Raw genomic sequence first — 18,016 nt, forward strand, 5'->3', positions numbered from 1 at the left:
CATTTCCTCCGTCTTCCAAGTTATTACATTTTTTTAATGAAGACTCGAATGATTTATTGGAATGAGTTATGTCTTCTTGTCTGATTTATATTTTTCTGTATTAGAACCTATAAAATAGATGAAATAAAAATTAAATAAGAATTTAGAATTCACTTTATTTTCTTCATTTTCGATCAGAAAATATATTAACCAAGTTTAGTCAAAAGATTCAAGAATACATTGTGTGCAGTTTATTAAAAACGTTGCTTGTAACGTAAGGTTGTAAGTAATTAAAAATGGGAGATTTCAGCGAGTAGGTTTAAAATGTTGAATCCAGAATGTTGAAGTATTAAAAAACTTAGGTAAAAACAGAAATAATCACAAAACGTGCAATTGGTACACAATATCAAAGGAAAAACTAACAGAGCTATAAGAATCCGGAATACTATAACTGGAAGAAGAGGAGGAGGTATTACACCAAGTAGCCAGTATAAGGAGCACAATCGAAATTACAACATTTTTGGATGACACAGATATAAAGCACTAAGCTTAAGCTATCATTCGATATATCAATATATAAAGAATCTAACGGAATTAAACAGAGAAGAATATCTAAATTACATACTACGAATAGTTTACAGCAGGACAATTGCTATATATATATATATATATATATTATTATTATTATTTTAATACGTTATATTATATTTCTTAACTTTTTCTTAATATTCAGTATGTATTTATCTTTGTGTATGCAGCACAGTGGTGTATATATATCATAAATCTTTATATATATATATATCAAGATTTATTATTTATCTAACTGCAAGTTCAATTTTCTTATGACTCGTTGCATATAATTAAAAGTGTTTTTCACTTCCTCTCTATTGTTAATGATTAGTGTCTAGAAGAAGTCTTTTCCTTTTTGAAATTTTTTCTTCTTGCATATTATATTGTTCGTATGTACACAACACAATACAATACTATATGTATATAAGTATATATACGCAATTGTATACACTAGCATAGATACATATTAACCATTAAGAGAAAGTTAAGTAATATAATTTAAGTAAATAAAACACAATAAAATAACAATATAGTATAGTGTAAGAAAGTACTAAGAATGCAACTATCTCTTTGTAATAGACCCTGGGCTTTAAGTACAAATAAATTGTTATTATTATTAAGTAATTAAGGAAACAATACGGATCAATGATAATTAAAGACGTAAAATACAGAAGAAAGTAAACATTATTTTAAGTACCACGTTTTAGCATTAATCTCCTATGTAATTGTAAATTTCTGTCGAATTGTAATACAATTGTAATAAAATTCTTTATGGTAAGATAGTCCGAGGTAATGTAGAAACGTAACAGAGAAATTATCATGTAATTTGCATTGTGCGCTTTCGTGGAAAGTCTGCACTGGAAGAAACACGTTTATCAATTTGTTCAACGAGTTATCAGAAGTTATTGAGTTATGCGTTGAAAGAGACGTAGAATAATCAAATTAAAAGACGTCTTTATGAATCATTTGATGCATAATCTAATTTACGATTTAATTGTCGTTTTAATTAACGATATTCAACGTTGCATACATTCTAAACGGAATTATCAATTTCAATTCTTTGTGTTCTTTTTAGATTCATATCGCTGAGAAATAAAAATAAATTCCTTTGTTTCCAGCATGTTTAAATGTTTATAACATTTGCGTCAATATCTTTATATCCAGTATGTATAAAAAGTAAGTGTAGAAACTAGTATTACTACTATTAGTTTCACATCTCTATATCTGTGGAGATCTGTAAAAAGGAATCCGTGCAAAATTGACCTTAACCTTGAAATTCAAGATCAAATTCTTTCCACCGAGTTTCACTAGTTTTTGGACTCGCTTTATTTACGATATGGTTATATATAGCCAGATTATTGTAGCCAGATGCAGGGTAAACAGCATCTATTGCGTATGTACACCTGATATACCTTTATATATCACATTTCTTCCTTCTTTCTTTCTTTTTCAATCTACATAATAGCAGTTCCAACGTGTCAGCTAAGCAGTTCCGGATTTGTATTTCTACAATATATTTTGACCACGTTTCTTAAGAAAATTACGTGTTAATTTTAGGCAATGGAAAGCACGTTTAATCTAATGGTGGAATTATTCAATTCAATAGTAAACTTTATCCGAGATGTAAATATATTATAAATAACATTAGTTTTATATGAATATAAAATTAATGAAACTCTAACATCATTTTGTAAGAGAACGGTTGAGTTGCCTTGAATCTTAAAGTCGAGGTCAATTTTGTACAGACTTTTACAAATGTCTATCGATCCAAAGGTGTAGAATCCTGTTGTGGGGGTTTTTACACTTACAATTTATACAAGAGACTTTAGTTTAGACCAGACTATAGTTTTTTAACGGACGAGGACATAAGAAAGTATTTTCATCTTTTAATGATAGAAGAAATGTTTTCACATCTTCTTAAGATAGAAGAAAACATCGCAAAGTAAGATTAAACGATTTCGAATGGAATATTTCTTGATAAGGAGTCTCTTTTAAAGGTGAAGGTATTTCACAAATTCATTTCGTGTTTTTTAAATATTTCTTCGAAGGCATAATTTTAAACGCGTTTATCTCGAAAAGTGATTTTCACACGTTTAATTCCTTTTTACCAGAGCACGTCATATATACATAGTATACATACATGGTATAGAAGCTACAACTGTTACAAGATATTTATTGAAAGTACACATTTCGGAAAGTGCACCAAATTATTTGGATAGTCAATTATCCATTGCATTAATAAGCACAATATGTAACGAATAATGAGACAATCTTTATCATTAATTGTATGGTTAAAACTACTATTCATGCCGTATACTAATTTTTCACGAATTGTATGTGTAATTTGTACGTACGAGGGTGAGTCATCTAAGAGTTTAAGCTGAAATATTTTCGATACTATTAATTATGTCGGAAAACGTTCCGGATAAAAGTTGAATGGCTTCAAAGGGAACATGTTTCAACGTTATGCATTTTTTTTGTAGGTGGGCGAGCGAAGGAGAAAGGTTATGCGGAGTTCAACTTCGTTCTTTTAAATGGAATCATATATTTTTTAATACATTAATCGATGCAGCTTGAGATTCTATATAAAAAATTATTAACCTACTTATGTCGAAAAACTATTAGTTTAAAGATATTTTAACTTATAGTTTGTAAAACTTATCGTATGAAAGACAAGGAAAAACGTAAGGCACAACTTTTTTATTCGTTTTTCTTATCTTTCATACGATAAGCTTTAGAAACTAAAAGTTAAAATATGTATTAAACTAATAGTTTTTCTCGAGCTGTATCGCTTAATGTATTGAAAAATATATGATTCCCGAAAGAAGCTTAAATTTTTAGATGTCTCACTCCGTATATTCGAATTGGTTTCAAATTTTACTGTTATAATTACGATAGTCGTATTTTATTATACAGCTAACAAAATTTAAAAAATGTTTGCATAATGAACATAATGTATCCTAAGAAAATTGTGTGATAAGTGTCGAATACTTTCACGAGTATATAAATGAAGACAAATTTCTGTTGAAACATTTATGTACAAACAAAGATTCGAAGGCGAAACTCAGACAGAAAACGTAGCATGCTAATCAGTTGTGCGAAAAGGACGCGATCTTCCGGTTGTCGTTTCAAAAGGTGTGACAATAAGCAAACTCGTTGTCGGGTGAAAGATTTAAGTAAATTCATTGAAGATCCCTTGTGAAACGCAAAATACTCTGAGAGAACAGTTGGAATCCTAAAAGTGCGGTGACTCACGGGTGAGAGAAGTGAATAGCTGTGGTTCAGAAAATTTTCAAGTGGAACATTGTCTATGCGATGTATTTAATACATCAAATTAAAGACGATGAACGATAATTGAAGAGGTCAAGGCAAGAAAGGGATAAATCGCATTTTTGGCGAAATTATGTCGTTAAGCGTTCCTTTGTGTCTGTCCGAGAGCAATTTCTTGGTACTGTGAAATAAATCAGAAATAAAAATGAGAAGTTTACTCTGAAGATATCGAACAACATTATTTTAAATTAATATTTACAAAGATAATATGTTTAATCGGATATAATATCCGTTTGATATTTTAGTTGCTATAAATTTAATATCAATTAATATAAAGTAATTAAAAATCAATTTACTAACATAAACGAGAATAGTTAGTAGAAAGTAGAATACTAGAATATAAATAGTAGAATAGTTAAAAATATAATAGTAAAGTAGAAAATAGAATAGTAAATAAAATAGTAAAAAAGTATTAAAAGAAGTATATTATATTAAAAAGTACAAAAAAGTATTAAATAGAGTGTTAGTATCAGTAAATCTATCTTGGCAACATCGAAATATTATTTTCAATTAATTTTCACGAATTTGTCAATACCATAAATTCATCATCGATTAATATAAAATTGATTTATTGGAAACAAAACATAAAGTCGAGCATTATTACCATATCTACTTTAAAAATGTTTAATGACATTATCCGCGATCAATATTTCCAAGACGATATCCTACTCCCAAAATATTACTCAAAATTTTAACTTTATTATGCAGTAACGAAAGCATCAGCGACCCGATATCAGACTATTAATAAAGTATTGATCTCGGCATAAACTAGCTGCGCAAAACAAATAGAAAATACAAAGAATATCGATAAAATCTCATTTCGATACAAATCCAAAGTCAACGATAAAATCCAAATAAAAGATTATTACAAAAAAGGAACGTTGAATTGCACCAACGTAATTCGATATAAAACACAAAATCAAGACTCGCGTGAAATAATTGCTAAAAGATCAACATCGAAACAAAGACCATTCCAAAAAAACGAACCAATATAATCAACGCAGCTAATATAATTCGATACAGAGCCAAAGTGAACAATCAGATAAAATACCTTGGAAGCTAAACAGATATCTTAGGAATAACGAAAGATCATTATAAAAGGAAGAATTATAAAATTCACCTAGTCCGCTCCAGAAATTTGTCAATAACGTGCCAAAAACAAGAACGTGTCATATTCTTCCTCAGCTACAATAAACCCGTAAAAGCCGACCACATTCACTTATTATCCAATCATGAAACAAGGAATTGACACGTTGTAACTCTCACCCCAATGCCATGGTAAATCCTATTAGTTTCTATTTTCATCGATGATCGATGACAAAGAAAAGAAAAAGGAGGAAAAGGAGAATCTTCAAACGGGCAGAATCACCAATCACCTTTCGTACAGGACATCGATACACGTTGCAGGATAGGTCGCAGTATCGCGGTGTAGCCGGCTCCCTGATGGCAGACACTCGATAGCCCATCTCATCCTCGTCCACGTTGATCCTTCGTTCTTTCTCCGATGTATCTACAAACCCTCTGTTGTTCTCCATAATCAGTCTTAGACGATTCTTCTCCGTTTTAACGGTCTTCGGGTTCTGTGGCATCGCACGAGGAAGAGGGATCATCGAGTTGCCGCGTGTTCTTACTTCGAACTCGCTCGCCTTTGACGGAGAAAGCTCTCTTCTTACACCAGACGTTGTTTGTCTTAAGCTCCTTTCCCTATTTTCACCCGGCATAACTTTTCTTTTCTCCGATATTTTATTATAATCCTGTATTGTTTTTCCACCTTTCTCTGTTTCGTCGTTTTTATCGTATTGTGTCTTCCTGTGATCAGCTGATCGGTCAAGGAGCTTCGATCGGACAGAGAAATCGAGAGGTTAAATCGAAAGTTTAAGTCGAGAGGTTAACGCGAAAGAATGGTGGAATGACGCGTCGCGGCGCCCGGTGTAACCTGGCTGGTCCGACGTCGACGCACACCATCAGAAAACCTCTCTTCTCCAGATCTCGACCCTTCTTCATCCACCGAGGGGCAGCTTCATCGCGCTCCATCGGGCGTCGAGTGCGTCGGCACGCATGCGTCGAGGCAAAGATTTTCGAAATGTCCCTCTGGCATTTCATCAACACCTCATCTCGACTGCGCCAAGAGCCCCTTTCATCTGCCGGTTCCTTTTCGCCGCTTGGTTAATTATTATTTTTCACGTGCCGTTTCGTTTGTACTTGTTGCTTGTCCGACTGTTTCTTGCTTCGTTACTCGAAAACGTAGCGACAGACCGCTTCTACGAGCCTTAATTGGTACGCTGACCTCTTGAGAATTTGTGGAATGTGTCGTCGAGCGAGGAACTATTTTTTTCTTTGCACTTCTGACGCTGGTGTAGAGAACGATCGAACGATACGATTTGTAAAACGGACCAGTTATCCACAGTGATCGCTATGCATCGTAAAATCTTGAAACTGGAATTAGGAATGTAGTTACGTACCTGTCAAGTACAGTCTTTTTCCAGATACAGTCCTTTGCGAGGAACTTTCTTTTCCCTTCTTATTGTAATTTTTGTCTTTAAATACGAAATTTTTTGTTGTAATTAACGTTTATTACATTCTATGTTTGGAAGGTGCTGAGTGATCTTAGAATTCTAATTTGTAGAATTTCGGACGCTATTTTATCGAAGGAACAATCTTTCCGTATACTTAATCTTGTACACTTGGTATTACGCTTTATAATTCTTAGTATTATATCTATCGTAGTATCTAGCTGAAGTTGATCTAGGAAGAATTTCTGTTCTCATTCACGATTCTTTAAAAATTTCGTTTCCCTTCGCAATGTTATTTTCCTCGTGACACAGTCGATGGTTTGGTATTACGGGTTCCATTTATAGTTGCACGGTACCACTCGACTCGTTTACGACCCACGTTTTGCCATTCGTTTCGCAAATCAACCGGACGCGCCTTTTGCGGTGAGAGATAAAGAAGGAAAATCAGCTTTCTTCCTTCTCCTGTCTGACTTCTTCCGAAGAAAATTTCAACTCGATATCAACGTCTTACTTAATCTTATTTTTCATTACCTTATTCGGTCCTTAATTCCCAAATAAATTTGTCCAAAAATACAAGAGACGCATGGTTTGTCCAATGCACCTCTCACTTTCTTTAGGCTTTCACTGTCGTAAAAGAATCTTGATACCACGCGAAATCGAAGTTTGCTCCTCCAATTTCTTGCGAATTTTACTTTAAAAATTTAGTACATCTCGAAAGAAAATCACTAACTACCTCGATAAATCCCGTCATTCGATTTTCTTCAAATATATGACATTTCGAAAGAGATTTCCAGAATTTTTCGAATTATTGGTCGTAATCCAAAAGATCGACCATTCTACTCAAATCCTCTGTTCAAACATACATCCTTTTCAATTTCCGTACGAGCGTTTCTACTTTTGAAGCTATTTCCCAAGGAAATCTACCGGTCTCTTCTTTACCGATCTGTGCTCGTTAAAGAAATTTCTGTTCCTTTTCAATTACAGGGATTGTCGAGGACTCCTTCGCACTGTGAACATGCACCACTCCGATTCGTTATTTTCTCGCCCGAACGAGATCGAAAAGTGCCCGAAGACAAAGGTATCGCGGTTCAAAGCGGTTCATCCGTCAAAAAAATCAAGATAACGAGGTCTGACAGAGTCGCGCACGTTTTCTCATACCATGGAACGCTCGCACCGATATATCGTCAGGGGAGATTCGTTTTTAAGTACGATTCAATCGTCACTGTCGCTTCATCGCCGTTTCCGGGGAGCATGGAGCACCGTTCACAATCGATTCACTATTTTATACGAATAAAGCGTTCTTATCTCACGTTGTTCGCACTTTGTCTTCTTCTTTTCCTTCCTTCCTTCGTTCTACTAGTGAAATTACGAATCGGAACGAAAAAATTACGATGAGAAAACGTTAATGAATGGAAGGCGATAAAACCGGAAGATCGAGGGATAACGAGGTATCGACGGGTACATGAGAGCACGGAGCGCGTTCAGGACTACGTAGTGTTGGTAGCTGAAATAAACTGACGTAGGTTAGGGGATCGAAGAACAGCTGGGCTCGGCCTGGCTGCTGTACGCCATCACTGACTCACTCAACCTCTTCTCTCACTCTTCCACTCCATCCTTTATGCAATACCTCTCGCTCTTCCAACACTGTGTCTTTTTCTATCTCTCTTTTTATCCTGTTTTCTCTCTATTCTCCCTCCCTCGCTCGTGCACACTCCATGGATCCGTGACTGTCCTTTTCCTTCTTACGCTACTGGATAAATTCGTTTCTCTCTTGCTCTGCCGCTGTCGTTGGTACGTACGTTCTTTCTCCGCTGCGTGAAATTGTCCTGCCTTTTTTGACGTTTCGATTTGCGTCTTTGATTCATTGGTTTTCTCATAACGCACAAAGGATCGTTCTCTTTATCTATCAAGTAATATTAAGTTTTCTTTTCACTTTTACGACAGTTTAGCTTTTTTTAGAGCCGCTTTTTATCCTCTCTTATTTTTTATTTTCTTGTTTGCTTCTGTTTTATGGTAAGCTTTAGAACACGTTGTGTAATTGCATTTTTGCGTGCACCGTTTCGTTAAACAAGAGGTTGTTTCGTTTTTAATTTCTAGTAGAAGTAACGTTACGTCATCCGTCATTTCATCGACTTCCTTGCGTTTTTATATTTATATACTTGAGATTACTCCTTTGTTCGCATCATACTATTATTCTTATTTCTCTTTTTTTTTTACAGTTTACACCATGCACAGCGAAATAGTGAATATTTACTCAATTTATAATGACCGATTTTATTATATATGACTAGTATTTGTTACTAAATTTTTATCCTCAGCCTAAAATAATTTTTTTCGTGCTTCTGCGTAAATCGCAATCAATTTCAAACGAACCTGTGAACGGAAAAATCTTCGCTTACTTACTTTTCACATACCTACTAATATAATGTATGCAAGGTTATTTATTTCCCCTCATTCACGTTTTTCTGTAAACTACATTTTCTCCTTTTTTCCACACAAATTCCTTTCTTCTATTCGCTGTATCTGTAAGAAACTACATACTATTTTATACTTAGAATTATTATCTTTCCTTTCAATTGTAACACCTCCATGTTTTACTTTATTCTTATCTTTTTTCTGTTATATTTACTCTGTTTCACGGTTATTGAATGTTTTATCTGAGATATCTAATCAAAATCTTTTTTTTCACCTCATTAGGGACGAGTTCTTGAGCGTAGATTGATCAGGAAACGGATTGGCGCCTTGGTATATCGATTAGAATGCAACGTGCGTCAAGTGGAAGCTGCTTTTTATTGTTCTTCGTTATCGCTGGTTATCAAATACTTCGCATATTATTCTGTATACCGTATTTCCTTTGTTGATAAAACGGGGTTTGTGATTTAATCAGTGATTTCGCGATTTATCCGTGAATTTGTTCCGATTGCTCTACTTTGTGCAATGTGTACATTACGTCAATAATACTACTGACAGGAAAGGGTCGAAGGTGATATTTCTTTTTCTATTAAAATTCATGTCACCTTCCTTAATAAAAAATCTTCGTATTTCAAATAAAAGACATATAAAAGGTTTAAAATTCTTTATATAAACAATATACTGCTTTGTTTTACTTTTGTATTCTTACTTGAAACGTTTGACCCATAATCATTCATAAAGGCAGAATAATTGTATGCCTATTGTTACGAAATCGATAATACGATGATTGTTATATTTAATATTTGTGTCGCTTACATGTATTATATTAATAATAATATTCTAATCAATAATAATAAGAAGAAGAAGAAGAAGAATACACTTATAAAATAATAAATAAAATAAATATATATGTAGTACTATGTAGTTCTATATGTATATAATATAAATTCTATTTATGGAAAACAATTGATGTAAGCTTTCGAGATCTTTAGAAATTTATCCATGTATTCTTGCATTTATGCTTTTTTATGTAATTTATATGATTTTTAATTCTTTATAAATTGCTCGTATTTAAGATTTTTTAACTTTATTTTTGCAGAATTCAGTTTTCATAAAATATCATATAAACCCAAGTATTATTTTGCAAAATTAAAGTTACAATGTTTTTTAAACTATCGTTTTCAGACACAAAAACCTTGACCTCTTTTTGTTGAGAATTAGAGCCATCTGTAAAAATGGTATTGACCTGCTAATAAATACATAACGCGATATTCGTACAAAAAAGCTCCATTCTAAAAAAAATATTTCTTGAACGAAAAAATATGACGATGACCTAATAATTTTTCCAAGTACATAGATATTCTAGAAAACTCAGAAGTTTATATCAAATCCAACAGCCACAGTTTCTACGCTGGAAGCAAGGGGAAAAATCGTAGCTCGATTCCCCATGGCGTGATACACTTGAGCCATTTCGTGGGACAGAAGAAACTCTGATCAATAACATTACCCCAAAGAGAGGCGGCAACCCCTCTGCAACGACTACTCCCCCATTGATGGTGAGCGCATGCCCACGAATTAAACGGCATCCCTTCTCGCGATTTCACCATGCTAGCTTTCTCTCTTTCCAAGAGGGAAAAGACGAAAAATAAATATGCGGCAGAGCAAGAACAAAGAGACACCGCGTTTGTACGCGACTTTTATTCAGGCTAATCAGCTGACCTTGATCGTGAAAATATTTCTGATGAAGGAAAACCGGATATAAAATATTTCGTACAGAACCGTGTCAAATATATTTTCCATTGCATTACTCAAAACTATAAGTTGCAAGAAAATGTAAATATTCGAACGATCGGAGCGCTCACTTTCGTTAATGTCGATTTTTAGAAGAGAAAGTGAAAACACTTGAGGGACTATAAATTAGGCCCTTCTCCTTACTGCGCGGAGTCCTAGCGGGCTCTAACGATTTTACAACTGCAACGACTTTGATATTCTTTGTACAATGGTCAACGCGGACGCATTTCAAGCAGTATTCTACGCAATTTTAAATATTACGAATTAACGTTGCGTTTTTATAAATTTTTATAAATTTTTATAAATTTTGCGATTTTATATACATCTTGTTAGTTTTCCACACATTCATCGTCGTATCGTAAAGAATATGTATGGTTGTAAAGCTGATAGTTGGAAGCGATTCAAAGCCAAAAGGTAAGAATGAAATAAATAAATATACAAGAAAAAATAGTTTGTCTTATATAATCCCACTTCTGATATGTGGGAAAAGGATTTAATTTATGGTATCCTCGAGTGTCTTCATTTCCTCTTCTTAAAACCGACGGTAACAAAGGCCAAACAACTGATCCCATGGTTGGGATCATGAGTTTTCTTACAAAATTTATACTTTTTGGTTGAATATTTTAATATGAAAAAGCTTCAATTCTTTTCCTTTTCCTTATGTCAAGGTTGATCGATATAAAATTTCAAACTCTTACATGACATCATTGTATCATATAATTAGTGTATTTTCGATCTATCGCGGGGAGACGCGATCGCGAGGAAGCGCGTCAACGGGAGTCGTAAATTCCCGTTACGATTATAAGAATCGACACCACGAACAGATCGACCCCCTTATTTCTTGTGGGATAATAGAGGTGATTGATGTGGTATAACACTGCGCTTAACAGGGTTATAAAATTTATATTTCCAACACTTAATACACTCAAGAGTTACACCGTTACGTATGATATAAATGTCGTAAACGATACTTTAAAGTATGATACTCCGATAGATGAGCACTAACTGATCTTTCGTAGTAGAGCAAGGCCCTTACAGTTGAATATAAGAAGAAGTCGACTTTCTTGGTATAGCAGGAATAGCAATTGAACTGACTGAGTATAAATATGAAGTGACTGCTCCGTAGTGATGAGAATCAGCGAAGTTCGTTCTTGTGTGATTACGGAGGAAAGCTCGGTGTGGGTGTGTTTTTTGAACTAAGGACGTGGATTCGTTGTTCACACTTTTCGTTAGAGAAGTGAGGGTAACGATCCGCGATGCCCATTGGTTATAGCTAACGTTAATAAATGAAGATTGAAAGAGGAAGCCTCTTGACAAATTTAATAGCCAAAAATGTATAAAATGAACTTAACTTGGTGACAAAAGTTTATAAAATGTTCGAAATATAGTATTTAACAACTGAAACAAATTTCTGCTTATATTCTACTTCTTCTTTTTACCAAATGTCCAGCCGGACAAATTGTAAAGTACAAATTAAATAATAAAAAAAAATATTCTACTTCTTCAATCGTGTTCATGAAAATACGAATTTACATAAATATCCACAATCCGCGGTATAATTATTAAAGTTGAAACTTTCGAATATGTGTCATGAACGAACTGCGAATTTGTATGCAAATTCATATTTTTATGAACACATTTAAAGAAGTAGTAAAATCTAAGTAAGCTTCTAAGTTTATAATTTTACTTTGGATACTTTATACATTCTTACATATTATGTTCGTTTCGTATATCTCTGCATTTTTTAATTTTTAATAAATACATAAAAAGCCGTAGTCTACTTGTGAAAGAAATATTCATTAATATAATATAAATAGAAAGAAATATCTTTCAAATCTTAATGAATCTAATTGAAACATTGAAACGTATAATCTTTATTTTTATATCGATTATACTGCCCAAACTTAACTATACAATTTGTGGTACTTTTAAGCTGAATCGTATGCAATACAGATTTTTCAATGTTTTGTGCATTATAGTGATACTAGTGATTAAATAAAGCTTATTATTTTTAACATAGTGAGAGCATGATGAATAAACGAAACAGAGAACGTTAGCAGCAGCGAAGATTGTCGCTTCTAAGCTATCACGAAATGAGTAATAATCTGCTCGAAATAACATAAATAAAGTCTACCCTAATCTGGACATCACGCGAACTTTTCTCCGCTCCTTTCGTTCTTATTTCTATCTATTAACGCCAAGAGGGTGGCTCAAGGGTCGTTGACTTAAATCTATAATAAGAATGAAAAAAATAGAGAAACATAACAGACATAGAAATATAACAATTAATACAATTGTTCTATACTTTTCGCAAAGTTCGTTAGATTTCACTGTCTTATAATAATTTCGAACGAGTGATTTTGTGACGTTATTTTAATTGATCGAGTATCTAGCAATAAAATAATACGCAAATGTTAAAGATTTCCATTTTCCATACAAATTAAAAATATTATAATAAAGGAAGCAAAACGTTCAACTTACTGATAATGATTCGTTGTTGAAAAACAATAGAAAGAACTAATAACAATAACGCAAACAATAACGATACTATTTAATTGTAATCAAAAATCATCAAATGGATTGATATCGGTATTTCATTGTTTAAGGTCGTTTCAAGACCACAATGTCATCAAACTCGTGTTGATGTCCATTATGACATGTAATTATAAGCAACATACTGAAAGCAAAAAAGTGTTTATGGTCTTAGAATAACCTTCAATATGAGTTTGAGGCACTTTAATTTATTGTGATCGTGTCCTGAATTCGTGTCCTTCATAGCCGTTTTTCCTTATTTTCAATAACAAATAATGTAGTTGTTGAATCCAAGTCAGAAATGCTACGCAACACACATTTATATATGCAAAAAATTGCCGCCAATGCTATAAAAATCAATAGTGGAATGCTTAGAGGGTAACGTTAACGAGTGTGTATCGATTTTAAGTTAGTTCAAAACGAGGATTATCTATGACGACAAGTTGCAAATTACAGTGGGACAGTTTAGCGCGGATGCTGCGTATTATCTTGTTCACCACTTCAGCGTATCATCGTCATTAATGTGTGGCACAGCATGCTCGATACTTTAGCGTGAGTGTATTAGTTCGCTAGCACTGAGAAAATTTTTATTGAAGTTTATAAAAAAACCAACACGTAGAAAGACAAAAAGAGAGAGAAAAGGGAGAAGAAGAAGAAGAAGAAAAACACAGCAGTGCAAACATACTTGACGTGAGTACCCTCGTTAAAAATCTCATCGCCGAGAGGTAATTTACTGCGAAATTATAAATTATATTTTGGCTTTGCTAATAAGCTCACGTTTCTCTCGCCTCAATTTTACTTTCGTTTGTAAAATTAAAAACGCAGGATAACGTAGCAGACAAAATTTTAATAACTCTAACAAATTATAACATTGAATATTCTTTTCTTTATTACGTGTATTGCTGGGAAGTATATTTGTTTTTTTAAATATATCGGAGTTCTGTTTGTGGTTAGTCATTCTGTACGTGAAATGTCTATTTGCTCCGTAAGCTATTTTCCATGTGGACTCGCACTGATCAAAAGGAAATATTGAACCAGCTTACCTGCAGCTTTATTGGACGATGGCTTCGGCTTCTCCAAGTCAAGAGACGGCTGGTTAGTTCTCCTGCTCGTATGCCTTCAGTAGAATCTAAATTTTGATAAGACCGTGGTCGAAACCGGAAATTTCTGTAAAACAAATATATAGAAAATAGGATAATATTGTAATATCAGGTTTATGTTGTAATATTGTAATATTAGGTTATGTAATATAAAATTAATTAAATATACAAATATCGAATGTAAACACTAAACAATAAAACGCAAACAAAATTTCATTTAGAGGGAGTGGACTTTATTTTATTTCCCTGTCATTATAGTATTATACTGTACAATGAATCTATTTGTATTTCGTTGTTGGATTTTAAGGAATATTATAGAAACATTACTGGTTAAAAAACAAATAACATGGATAAATATTTACCATTTAATGACAGGAGAAGCAAGCAAATGAATATTACGACATTTTAATAAAATAATTATTTGTTTTATATGCCATACATATGTATATATACATCAGACTACAGACCTTTTCATGATATAACAAAGATTGGATTTAAATATTTACTGTGCTATGAATATTAGAAACGAAAAAGTTTCTTTGCAATTATATAATTATGATATAATTTAGAGAATATAGAAATATACATATCGAAAGTTTTTGATAAAGATACGAATGCCTTCGAATAATGGGAAAAATAAGTTGTTCAATCCATTCGCAAAGAATAATAGAATGATTCGCAAAGAATGATACATCTTATATAAATGCGATGCTTTATGAAACTTGTTACGCAATATGATATTGATATTATCATATTTTATTAATATACCATTATACCAGCGCCGAATTATTTATTTATAATAATTATTACTTACTAACTTTAAAATTAAAAAACAAACTTGTTATAAATTATAACCATTTCTTCCCGTAAGAAAATAAAATTTTATACATATAAAATACAATTACAATTTTTTTCATTGACGAAGCAAACAAAATTTGGACAGAATTTCTGTGAAGATTTCAAGCATCTATCGATGATACTGGGTAAAACGGTGCAACAAGATGGCTACAATTTCCCGCGTTAAGAGATACGCTTCTGTCGTAGCGAGTGCAATTCTGAAGCAGAAGTATCTTCAAAGGCAAGTTTAATGCTTGTACTCACTTGTATTCCGCCGACGGGTTCTGTCCTGCCTCGTCTTTTCTACTTTTCTCACACTGCTGTATCACGTTGTCCGTTAGGTGTCTTCCTGAAACATGATATTTTATAGAAAGTTAGCGTTGAACTTGCAAAATAACGAGGAATTTTGAAATTATAACCAAATCAATTAAATTTTGCAATGCGTGCAAATGTGCAACTGTTTAGTGACACTAAAGGGGTTTCTTTTGTTTTATATCCTAAAATTAAATTTGCAGTTTGTGATCACAGTAAAGTCTTATTACATTATTGAGATAAGGAGTTTGTTTTTTAAAATAAATGTCCAATATGTATGGAAACAAACATACAGTACAATGTACGGTACAACGATATGCAATGATTTTTAAATTGCTTTATACATAATAATCGCTTAGCAATTAATAGTCATCGATAAATTATATTGCTTCAGATTAATTTTTTATTAAAAGATGTATAACAAAATAGATAAAAATAGATAATAGGCACCTACTCTTGCTTAATATAGAATCATACATGAAACATTAATCGATAGATTTCGTTCATTTCTATTAAAATCAAACTATTTATAACAAAAATCCATTAGTCTGGAAAATACTTTTGTTATGAAATCCTATTAATTGGTAAAGATTATCATTTTGAAATTATTTCTATCTTCTAAATAACATTATATTGTTTGATGTGTAAAAAATTTGATTTTTCTTTAAATAGGCATTAAATTAAGAAATTTAGTACTTAGATTATATGATTTATAAAATAAAAGATTATTAAATTCTTTATAAAGAGAATTTCGTCAATATTATGTTAATATGAAAATACAGGGTGGTTGGTAACTGGTGGTGCAAGCGGAAAGGGGGTGATTCTACGCGAAAAAAGAAGTCGAAAATATAGAATACAAATTTTTTTTTATATATATTTTTTTTTTAATTTTTCCATCGAGACAACGATCTACAGTGAGATCCGTTATAACGAGACGTGATAAAGTGCACGCGTACCGAGCGAAAATTCAAAGTCGATTTTCTCGAAAACAAAGCCTCAAACGAAAAATTTTTATTCTATATTTTCGACTTCTTTTTTCGCGTAGAATCACCCCCTTCCCGCTTATAACACCAGTTACCAACCACCCTGTATATTAACTTGTTAATAGCAGCGTTGTATTCAATCAACCACCCTTATTATCCCAAAAGAAATAAGAGATCGAACGATTCGTGGCGTCGATTAGTCAAATCGCAACGGGAATTTACGACTCCCGTTGGCGCGCTTCTTCAAGATCGCGTCTCCCCGCGAACGTCCGAAAGTTCAAAGGGTATGATCTATCTTTAATTATTCGATAATTTTAACGCAACGGATATCCGCGGGCACTTGCAACTTGGTTGAATGCGCTTGTTCCGCAAGCAACATTGCTTGCTTTTTACCTATCAACGCTCTTCACAAAAATAACCAAATTCTCAGGGAATAGAGAGAGAAAAAAAATAGTAAACCGTCAGAAGATGGTAAACAGAAAAGCGCAGTCGGTCGTGACGTAAGCGGTGAGAACTAAAAAACAGCGAGGATGCAACACTCCGGCGGGTGTTTCACGATTCCACGCTGAGAACTCGAAATTACACGCGTGTACGCACTCTTGCCGACTCTGTCATCGCGCAATACATAATTACAAGAAAGAAAAACAAATTTATATTTCGCTTGTATTTTATTCGTATTTCTTACGTCGAGTCGAGCAATTTATACAGCAAATTTAATTTCATAAGTTACGAAGTAATATCGAAAGCACTTTACGTAGCAAAATCAAAGATGGAGTATGATTTGTCATCCATTTCTATCACCTATAATACGAGAAATGCTTTTGTAAATATGGGGTAAATTAGTTTGTAGAATCCTAGTTTGTAGAAATAGCGTAGTTGTTTCTTCTCGATTAGTGTTTATTTTTTACTTAATCTTTGCCTTTACTATTAATATATATTTATCTTATATATATGTAGTATAGTGTAGTATCGTGGACGGATTGCCTGGAGATATCGGGTGTGTGTTGTCAGCGTATTATAAAGAGAACCGTTGTAACGAGAGTAATTAGTGACGAATGGTGACTGCGTAAACATGGATTGACGGAGCATTAAACGATATTGTAACAATCATACCGTTACCAAACCCACTAGTAGTATATTATTTCCCACATATGTTATTATTATATCTCGTTCGTCCTTATTTAAGAGTTACATGGAGTTGAGCGTACCAGTAACTATAATATGCTTTGTTGGATTTGACACAACGTGTAACGGAAATGAGTTTAGTTTACTTTTACTTTATTTTTATCATTTTTAATTTGATAAATTAGATCGAATTAAAAGAAATGGATAATATAAGCGAAAATAGTCGATAACTCCATTTTTTAATATTCCCAAACATTATTCTCAAATTATTTATAGGTCGCAAACATTTGTCTACAGTTTCTCTACTTATTATACATATTATTTGTAATAAATAAGCTATTCGTACAAACTCTTTGACAATTTGAAAACATGCAAGAGGAGGAATTATTTACAAACAGAATAAAATTTATCTATACTTCTATAGCTAGTTTCTGAGATTATTATTCTACTTGATAATTCTTTATGTGCAATGACTATCGTGGAAATAAGAGTGTTAACGAAATTTACCAGCTCACATTTTATTTGTCGTATA

The 18,016-nt window shown here is 32.9% G+C and overlaps 1 protein-coding gene and 1 long non-coding RNA gene across 6 annotated transcripts in view; one reads left to right on the forward strand and one right to left on the reverse strand.

Annotated features, from left to right (window-relative positions):
* The window catches only part of LOC138187573 (adenomatous polyposis coli protein), a 95,207-nt gene that overhangs the window by 32,760 nt on the left and 44,431 nt on the right, over positions 1-18,016 (reverse strand). For 4 of the 5 annotated variants that reach the window (XM_069128494.1, XM_069128497.1, XM_069128496.1 and 1 more), the window contains exons 4-5: positions 15,329-15,413; positions 14,171-14,294 (exon numbers count right to left, since the gene is read on the reverse strand). In XM_069128494.1, the coding sequence (XP_068984595.1) occupies positions 14,171-14,294; positions 15,329-15,413 (209 nt within the window). Of the gene's footprint in view, positions 1-5,255; positions 6,344-14,170; positions 14,295-15,328; positions 15,414-18,016 lie in introns of those variants that run through there. The other variant, XM_069128495.1, reaches the window with a different exon arrangement.
* On the forward strand, positions 13,341-14,223 carry LOC138187596 (uncharacterized). Its single transcript, XR_011175214.1, has 3 exons — positions 13,341-13,518; positions 13,584-13,817; positions 14,082-14,223. It is a non-coding gene; the product is annotated as an uncharacterized LOC138187596 (long non-coding RNA).

Source organism: Bombus flavifrons, chromosome 15 (assembly GCF_040668555.2).
Source record: "Bombus flavifrons isolate JBK064 chromosome 15, iyBomFlav1_principal, whole genome shotgun sequence".
In the NCBI taxonomy this organism is placed as follows: Eukaryota; Metazoa; Arthropoda; class Insecta; order Hymenoptera; family Apidae; genus Bombus; species Bombus flavifrons.